At 34.3% G+C, this 10,936-nt stretch overlaps 1 protein-coding gene across 1 annotated transcript in view; it reads left to right on the top strand.

Moving 5' to 3' along the window:
* Window positions 1-10,936, top strand: part of LOC106873511 (epithelial cell-transforming sequence 2 oncogene-like) — a 113,793-nt gene that overhangs the window by 12,340 nt on the left and 90,517 nt on the right. Inside the window, exon 5 of the mRNA XM_014920897.2 lies at window positions 1,310-1,549. Coding sequence (XP_014776383.1) covers window positions 1,310-1,549 — 240 coding nt within the window. The remainder of the gene's footprint in view (window positions 1-1,309; window positions 1,550-10,936) is intronic.

Here is a 10,936-nt window from a genome sequence, read left to right as displayed (position 1 = left end):
ACACACACACACACACACACACACACACACACACACACACACACACACACACACACACACATATATATATATATATATATATATATATATAAATATTCACACATACATGCAAACATATTTACATGCATATATATATTCATACACACAAACATATACATGATTCTACGATATAAACAGCCCCTGCAAATTCGAGGTAATATTGTGGTGACATCTTTGCATATGCATACATAGAAACATACACATACATACATGCTTTTACGCATGCAAATACGTGTTTATCTTTATTGACGACCAATTTCCCTAAATATGTCTAGCACATATAACTACAACATTTCCAAGATGATACTTTGTTGACTGTGCTGCCATATCGTTCACTGTAGCGCAAACAAAAAACGTAAACAATGAACTATATATATACGGACAAAGCATTTAGTGGTAACTAGGTATTGAGCCGGAAAACCTTAAACTTCTTGGTTTCTATTACATGTTTTTGCAGTAAAACTAAAATAAATATCGATAATTCTCTAACTTATTATGCTCCCCACTCCCACACATAAAATGAATAACACTTGCCAATAACATATCAATTCTAGCATATATGTTGCCACAAATATATTTGAATCGTTAGAGCGTCAGAGATAATGAATTGCGGCATTTATAACAATTCTCAAAGCCATCTCATAACGAATTCGCTTTTCTTTTGAAGTCAGTAAAATACGTGACGCCTTGTACTGAGACTGATTCTGTAACTGCCGGAGAATTTACGGTATTATTTTCCCCAACTAGACAGGTTCTGGTTGCTTAAACCCATGTCCATCCAGATGGCAGACTTGTGATGAAAAGCATTGCAACTAAAAACATTTTCATCTGAAATTGTTGGAATGATATACAGTTTATTAAAATTGATTTAGATCTGGGATAGGTGTTATGACATCATTTTATTTACATATTCATTATATATATTGTTTCCGGTATAAATTAATATTACTAAAAAATATCATCGGTCCCTGGCAGATTGTAAAAAAAAAAAGAAAACTGCCAGTACGCCACATCAGATAGTTTCAGAAGCACTGGTCTGGAGGACGTGGTTGAAGCCAATGGCGATTTTATTGAATAAATTTACTCTTTAGTATTTCAAGATATATATATATATATATATATATTTGTAATTTTGGTAAATATATGTACTGCATTAAAAAGCAATATAAAACAACATTGTTATTGCAGTTTGCACCAGAGAAGCCTTTATATTAATTCAATTGTCGTTATGCGAAACAAAAATTTCATATTTTCTTGATTTTAATTTCAGTTCGATTTATGGACAGAAAGCCAGCGAAACGAATTTTTTGATCAAATGTTGAGCAAGTGTCATAACATACAATATGCTCACGTTCGGAATTGGTTCAATGAAAGAGTTCCATTACAACACATCGACTTTACCAGACTTCTTCCAAGATTCTTATCTTTGTATATATTTTCTTTTTTGGATCCCAAAAGTCTTAGTCGAACCTCACAAGTTTCTTGGTACTGGAAGTTCCTCACAGAACAGGTAAAACTCTTTTATAAATTCACCGTTAAAAAGAAACACATTTTGTAATATATCAAAATGTGGTAATTTTGCTTGGTCTCACTGACCAATGCACGCTTCAACTTTTTCAATCAATGTGGATTTCGACACAAAAAGGAAGCTATACCTAACGCTATTTCTCTTCATTGCCTTTGTGAATTTAATTTACAAATTAAATGTGCAGTTTACTTCACTACACATATAATGTATAGTTAATTACATTGGGTTGGCAACTAAGTTCCCGTCGTTTTTTAAAATTTTAAATCTTTAAAAGGTTTATTAAAAGATGACAACTAATTAGTCAACAATGTATTCACCCTTGTTGTTTACAATTTCTTCCCAACGTTCAATACAATTTTCAAAACCTCGTTGTTAGAAATCACCCGATTTCGACACGAAAAAATTGATCTAACCAAGCTCTCAATTCTGCATCAGTATTGAATGAAACTCCGCGTATAGCATTTTGAAAGAGATTGAAAAAGGTGGAAATCTGCTGGTGCCAAATGAGGAGAGTACGGCGGGTGTAGCTGAGCTTCCCAGCCATGCGTTTGAATGGCTTCCTTGGTCATATTGGCGATATGAGGGCGGGCGTTGTCGTGCAGCAGAAGAACTCCATGCTGCCGATTAAGTCTTTTCTCTTGAATAGCCGTATTGAGTCTTTCGATCTGTTGAACATAGAGTTCTGCGTTGACCGTTCGGTTCCGTTCAAGCAATTCGTAATGGATAATGCCTTCCCAGTCCCAACGTACGCACAACATCGTTTTACGCGGATGAAGATCTTGTTTCGCGCGCGGTGTCGCTTGTTTACCGGGACTAAGCCATTCCTTACGCTGTTTCATGTTGATATACAGGCACCATTTTTCGTCTCCAGTAACGATTCGGTAAAAAATATCGTTGCTTGTGTCCATGAGTTGAGCGGTGACGAGTAAGCAAACCAACGGAGATTGTGGTTCGTTATTTTTTGTTGTTGTCACTTAAAGCATGCGGAATCCATGCTCCATACATCTGAACCTTTCCCATCGAGTGAAGATGCTTCTCTATAGCAGTGTGGGAGCATTCCATTTTTTCTACCAGTTCCCTTGTCGTTCGACGAGAACTTTCCTGCAAAAGTTGGTTTATTCGCTCTTCATCGAACTCAACTGGACGGACAGAACGAGGTGCGTCTTTGAGGTCAAAATTTCCATTTTTGAACTTGGCATACCAATCACGAGCGGTTCTTTCAGTTATGGCACCCCGTCTATATACAGCACAAATGTAGCGAGCAGCGTCTGCGGCCTTACAACCTTGATTAAAAGCAAAAAGAAGGAGGTGTCGAAAATGGTCGTTTTTCTTAACTTGACATTCCATTTTAATGATCTGGAAATAAACAAAAATTAACTAAAATTAACTATAAAAAAAAAAAGAAAATATAATAGATTCCAAAATGATTCAAAAATAGAATTCTCGAAAAAAATAGATTCCAAAATTTAGAAACGCAATAAATTCCAAAATTAAAAAAAAACGGCGGGAACTTAGTTGCCAACCCAATATTTTCACTATTACCTAGCCGACAGAGTCATTAGCACACTGGGGAAAATGCTTAGCGGCATTTCGTCCGTCTTTAGGCTTTCAGTTCATATTCTGCCGAGGTCGACTTTGCCTTTCATTATTTTCAGGTTCGATAAAATAAGTACCAGTTGAGTACTAGGATCTATGGAATCGACTAAATCCCTCACCCAATTTTTAGTCCATGTGCTTATAGTAGAAAGGGCTACTACCTATATTTGCTTACTATGCCACGCTGAGGAAACGTATATAGAACTGATTTGCTTCCGGCTGATTTAAAAAATGGCAAATGAAGAGACACCCCGAAATATTCGCAACTCATAGATCTATGCATGTGGTTTGACAAATTTGTCTCTTGGAGTATCTACAGAGTGATCATTCAGCAAGTAAATTGACCCCGCATTGCTACAGCAATATTGTGTAGTTTCTATATTTCGTACATCTGAAACAGTGCAATGCATAGAAACAAGCAAACAAATGAATGAATAGATAAATAAGTACATTATAGATAACATATGATGGATGATATGATGGAAGTATTGTAACCCAGAACAGACAATACAAGAGATAATAAATTGTGTTTGCGTAATGATTGGTTGAGCAGTGGTGCAGTGGAATCCTGCTGTGCTCAAGTGGCCTGCAGATCGAAATTATGCTCTATGTTTTATAGTTATACTGAGTTACTTTCAAATATACTAACCACATATACGTACACATAACTACAGAAGTAGGTGTCAATTATATCACGCAATAGAAATTTGTACACGGTTTTACCTAAACACAAGTCAAGAAATGGCGTCAGAGCAACAGGATTTTTCGCTTAATATTTAGGATGACTATGAATTCTTAAACATGATTTTCTCCTAGGGTGATTTTATTGACTTCAAACTGTGAATCTATTGATATGGATGGTAATATAACTGAGAGAAATAATGTTTAAATACTCTACTTGGCTATAAAATATTTCTGCAGGTTTTGTGGACTCAGTAGTAATACCACGTTTTGTATGCAGTGTCTTAACACAGAGAAAATGTAAACCAGCGGGGTTAGTTTCTAACGTATATTAAGATTTCTTTAATGACTCATACTTTTCATCATCTCCTCACAGTAGGCAATGTTCATAAATGCACCACACTAAGGTTGAAAAAGATCGGGTTGAATATTTAAGCACACACTTCAGTGTTAGTTCTGTTAAGAAATTACTGTTACCCCAACAGCATTTTATTTCAATGTCATATTGTGCATAAAACTATAACAAAATAATACAAGAAATACTGTATATAATAGACAGATATAAACAACTTATCTCTATGAACAAAATTTCGGTTGAAGGAAAAAAGATTGAATTATTCATATCAGTTTCAATCCTATGTTGGGATTTCATAACCGACTGAGACGCATATTAACTTACCACTGCTTATAAACGCACTACTCTGTATGATTATTATTATTATAAATCAGTGAGACTCAGCAGACTAGTGGATCCGCATAGTCATTCGATGCTTAAAATTTAATTTTATAGAAACTTCTTTCAAAAATCTTATTTAGTTTTTTTTTTCTTTTGCACATTAACTTGTGTAGGCTGGTCTATGCAAAATGATAGAGAAAGAAATCCAGCTGGTTCTTGCAATAAATAGATCTATAGCAATTTTTTTCATGGACTCTAAAAATAATAGCGAGGATCCAACTTACTATTTTGCTTATGTGGACCACGAAATATTTTATATGGAACCCCTGGGGTCGTATGGACCCCGGTTGAGAACCAGTGCTATAGAGCAAGGCAGCGAGCTGGTAGAATCGTTAGCACGCCGGGCAAAAGCTTAGTAGCATTTCGCCCATCTTCACGTTCTGAGTACAATTTCCGCCGAGGTCGACTTTGCCTTTCATCCTGTCGGTTTGATAAGTGCCAACTGAGCACTGGAGTCAATGTGGTCGACTTACCCACTCTCCTGAAATTACTTCTTTTGTGTCAAAAATTTAAACCAGTATTACAATAGACCCCTATAAATGAAATCGTATGGAATCGAATCGTACTCGAACTTGTCATTATACTTAGCAAAAAGCAGTCTCACTCACTAATGCACCCTTCAATTTCTTCAATTACTGTGGATTTTTGGAAATGACTTCAGTTTCGGGACTAAAGGGAAGCTATATCTAAAGTTATTTTCTTCTTTGATTTTGTGATTTGAATATACAAAATAAATGTTCAATTCACTGCACTACACATATAATCCCTTGTTAATTATATTTTACTGTTACCTATGAAGCGATGAGCTTGCAGAATCGTTAGCACTCCGGATCGTGTACTTAACATCATTTATTCCGGCTTTACATTGTGGGTTCATATTCCACAGAGGTTGTCTTTGTTTTTTGGTGTTGATGATAAAATAAGTACCAGTTGAGCTCTGGTATTGATTTAATCGACTACCCTCCTATTCTCCAATATTCCAGGCCTTGAGATTTTGGTTGAAAGAATTATTACTATCAGTGCATTGAAGATAATCTCGTATAATGTATCTAATCCGGTGTTCCAAGTTTTCAATCTTATTACGAATTTTTGTTTCCAACAAATTCACTTCAGTTTTATTCTAATCTCCTGTAAAAAGAAGAACAAAAACCTTAACACATATGCAATCATAACTTCTCTTTCTGTAAGTCTATTGCCATACATTTCAGTAAATCAACTAGTTTTTAATCATATTAATGTCTTCACATTCAAGTAATTGTCTATAAGACATTCAACTTTGAAAATTAGTAGAGTGCGATAACATCTTTTATTCATGAACCGACAGTTTGTAGAACCACGTTAGAATATATGTATTATGCCGAGCAACAACAAATATAACACACACACACACACAGATACACATGCACAGACAAACGCACACACATACACACACACACACACAGATACACATGCACAGACAAACGCACACACATACACACACACACATGTATGTATGTGTTTGTGTGCATGTGATCATATACATACACACACGAACACACCCATGCACACACATTTATATATATATATACATACATTTGAGCAATGAAAAAACATAGCAGGTGAGTCTGATATACACAAGAATTATCGAGAACATATGGAGAGTAATGGAGAAGTAATATACAGTGATCAATAGACTCACGGAGTAATCATGGGTTTTCTTTATAAATGATTACATTTTAATTAGCAAAAGTCAAGATTACGAAAGATGCTACATCGTAGTAAAGAAGAAAAATAAAAAGATTTCGAAATCAAAGAAAACGTTTGCTTTAGCAACATGTAGTCTTTCGAGAATACGATTACTTTGTGGTTTATGAATTTTCTACATTCTGTTCAAAATGGGTGTTTCGTCTATTAAAAAGCGAAACGGTTGGAATATCCTGAACGTTTAATGTGTACCCTTATAACAGGATACTAGTCTTTCATAAATGTAGATGGTTTAAGAGTTTAATCTCAGTTATTCAATATTTTTGTCTTTCATATCAGAAAATGACATAATACTTATTTATATCAAGATGAATTAGGCTATCATCTGATCACGTGACCGACCACTCTATCAGATGTTGTTATACATCGCGGATTACAATGCGCTTTGTATTGTTTCAGCCTTCGAATGGCGAGCTGACCAACATTTCCCCTTTATCGAAGGCGGGCTGGAGCAACGTGAAATGAAGTGTTTTGCTCAAGAGCACAACGCACCGCTCGGTCTGGGAATCGAACCAACGATCTTAGCAATTGTGAGTGAAACAGTCTAACCACTAGGACAAGCGCCTTCTCCAATTAGGCTATATTTAGTCTAAAGTCTTTGATGGGGTGCAATGCAGAGCAGAAAAAGAGCCGAAATCTAAAAGTAAGATAGAAACAGTGGTTTTCATCTTTGAGAATTTGATGCTTTGTCACAGGTACATATATAAGCGCTGACAGGATACGAATAACTGGCTTTTTTGCTCAGTGTTTCGTTATTTCAGTCTTTCGAACGGACTTTTAGAAAATAGTCTGCCGCAATCATATCTTGGATGGCAAAGACTTTCATTTGCAGTAAATCCTTCACAATTTATTAACAGGAAATCCCTGAAATGTTGAAATATTAAATAGGAAAGTGTTAAATTGCTAATAGGATATTGCTAAACTGCTAATTGTAAAGTGCTAAATTAAAATATTAAATAGCAAAGTATTACAAAAAATGTAAGACGCTAACTTTTTCTCATTGTTTGTTGTTACGTGGTTTAGGTTGACACAGTTAATTGTAAAATTCCTATCAAACTCTACATAAAACCACTGGTCTGTATTCCTTGAACTGCATTTCAAGTGAGTAACGGATTATATGCTATTCTCAACTATTAAATGAATACATACCAATCTGTGTTTTAGTATAAACATGTCATATATTGTTAAGTATTAAATTCAATGCAACTTGAATTTATTAGTGTATGTTCGAAGCTTATGCATGGTATTTGTGAGTGGCCGTTTAATGAGATAATGCATGGTATTTGTGAGTGGGCGTTTATTGAGATAATGCATGGTATTTGTGAGTGGGCGTTTATTGAGATAATGCATGATTTACAACATAATTAGGCAACACAAAGTTTTTACATCAGTAATTTTAGATATACTGTTAACCCTGATATCATCATGATTTTAACACTCTTCTTTAGAAATGTATTGCCTTGTCTATAAGTAGGTAATGATTATTTTATCTCCCTAGAAGGCTTAGTTGCTGTATTTATACACATCACCATAAAAAACCACAAATTGTAGACCACAAACAATTGAAAATCGTTTCACAAATTTGCGTTCACAGTATAATGTGTAGTAGTTTCGTTTCACATGTTGATATTAATATTGTATGTAATAGTATAGTTTCACATATCTATATTTGTGTTACGTTCTGCAGTAACGTTTCACATATTCACATTTGTATTATGTGCTGTACTAACATTTCGTATATTTTCTTTCCTGCTATGTGATATAGTTACCTTTGACATGTATACATTTATATTGGGATGTAATAATGTTTCACCTATTTACATACATATTTTATACTGTACTAGCGTTTGAGATATTGACATTAATATTGTGATGTAGTAAGTTACCACATATTCGCATGTATATTTAGAAACATTTCAAATATCGACATTCGTATTGTGTGAAGTAACATTTTACATATTCGCATTTAAATTATATGCAATAGTAATATTTTACATATTCAACTTAAATGTCTAACACGTAACAGAATCTCACAGTGTCTAAATATTTTGCTCCCCACAAACGCACAGAGTAACTCCTACTCATTTGAGCAATCAGAAAGATGATTGGTAGAAGACACTGAGTATTATATATGTAGATGTACTATTACTGAATATAAATCGTGATGGTCACTAATGAAATGCTTTTAATCATAGGTTTGCTCGATCAGACTTTACCAATGTCTAAACAACGAAAGAAATTAGGTTCCTTCATTTAGAATACACAGCAACATAGATATTTCTTAGAATTCCAATGAAACTAAACATTCCCTATTGAATGTATTGTATTGTGCAAACGAGGTTGTTTTGAAGTGTTCTTTGTTAACTAGAAATAACACGCGCATTGAATTGAATCACACCGAACAATTTTAAAATTTCGATATGGGAATAGACATAGAGAAAAAGATGGGGGCACGAAGGGATTACTTTCAGGAAAAGTTTATTCAAGCGTATCTTGAAAAGATCTTGTCGTATGTAAGACAGCATAACAAATATTATGACGTTACACTTGCTTTTTAGGTATGCATGTTACTTTCAGGAGATAGTATTTAGCATAATCTCAAATAATAGCTATCGTAACTAGAAAACGCCTCACGTAGCAACCATCTGATCGTTACATATTTAGTTACGTATTAGTCCTAATGGAGCAACCCTTAATATCAAAGACATTCCAGTTGTGATGCTCCCATATTTTTTGATCTGACACATTCTACCTCAGAATACACTAACCATAGTTGTCTTTTCCTTTTTGAAGAAGTAGAGTGTTAAGAGAGATTTTATTGCTTTTACTAGTAAATTACATGACCACTTAGAGTCTCGCCTGGGCACTTGTAGTTATTACAAGCATTCAGATTACATGGCTCTGTTCTCCAATATTTGCTTTGTAAGGATTATCACTTATAAATCAATACAGCTCGTCTCTATTGATAGGAACTTAATGTATTTAATCAGATTATCATTGTAATCTGTGAAGCCAGCAACGAGCCAGATGCAATAGTGCACAGGAGAAAACGCTTGATAGTATTTCTGTTTCAAATATCAGCATTTTAAGTTCAAAATCCTTTCAATATTGACCTCGCATTTCATCCACTATACCTAATCATTTATGTACATCGACCTCGTATTGACTGAATATGTACTAGTCATGTACAAGTTTCCTATCTAGCAACAATGTTTCTCTTCAGAAATGCGTTATTTAATGTCTGTGTAGAAGCTAATTTTATATTTAGATGTGTTAAGGCGGCGAGGTGGCAAAATCGTTAGCATGCTGAGCAAAATGCTTAGCGCCATTTAGTCCGTCTTTACATTCTGATTTCAAATTCTGTTGAAGTCAACTTAGATTGTCGTTCATTCAGGCTAAGTACAATAAGTGCCAGTTGAACAATTGGGTAGCTGTAATCAACATACTCTCTCCCAAGTCATTGCTGGTAATGCGCAAACATTTGAAAGCAACATTTAGAAGTGTTAGGTGGCTGGATGAGCAAGACTTGTAGAGTGTTGGAGAAAATACTTGCGGTATTCAGCCATCTTCCTGTTTTGCATTGTGAGTTGAAATTGTGCCGAGGACGTCTGAACCTTTATTCCTTACAGATGTGATAGCATACATACTAAAATAAGTAGTAAGTTCGACCATCTCCTCAGGCTGAGTAGCCCATCCTGCTCAAAAGTTCCCTGAATAAAGGTTGTTTAAAGATGACGAACAAAACACCCATGTTTCCACAGGTGAATTATCCAAAACCCAAAGAATTCCACTCAACACATGGCTATGATGCTCCCCGCTACTTCTGCTCGTGATCAGAGATGTACATCTTGTCAGCCACTAAAGGACTTACTCAACCGGTTAAGATCAAGCAACTGACAGGCAAATCTGTGGTACTGAGCAGAATATTTGGTGTAGCCCATCAGTATAACAAGACAAAAATATGTACATGATAACACTTCTACTCAGTTAAGATCAGAAGCCATGAGAGCCACTGCCTGGTACATCAACAGGGCATTCCTTATCATTATTATTATTATTATTATTATTATTATTATTATTATTATTATTATTATTATTATTATCATCATCATCATCATCATCATCATCATCATCATCATCATGATCATCAATTAATTAATAAATTAAATGAATGTATTTTTGTATATATATAATTATTCCGTATGATGAAGACATCTTATTTGTAATATGTAATTAATATTAAATTACTAATGATGTATTTTACAGTAACTACAAGAATTTGCACTAGAAAGATTCAATATATTCTGAATTAATCCACTAAAAAATTAATTTTCCAATTTCTACATTATTAAATTTATTAAGATGACAAAACTTAGATATACATATATACACAAAAACACATATATATAGAGACATATATTCACATATTCATATATATATATATATATATATATATATAGATGGTAGAGGACCAACAGAAACGCAAACATTTACACGTATATATATATATATATACATATTTGTTTTGCAAGATTTTTTATGTGAAATCGTGTGTTGAAACAGATGTTGTTGTACTTGGGGATGGTCATATTGCCAGTTTAGCCAATAAAAAC

Source organism: Octopus bimaculoides, chromosome 15 (assembly GCF_001194135.2).
Source record: "Octopus bimaculoides isolate UCB-OBI-ISO-001 chromosome 15, ASM119413v2, whole genome shotgun sequence".
NCBI classification, from domain to species: domain Eukaryota; kingdom Metazoa; phylum Mollusca; class Cephalopoda; order Octopoda; family Octopodidae; genus Octopus; species Octopus bimaculoides.
This window is presented reverse-complemented; position numbering and strand designations above follow the sequence as displayed.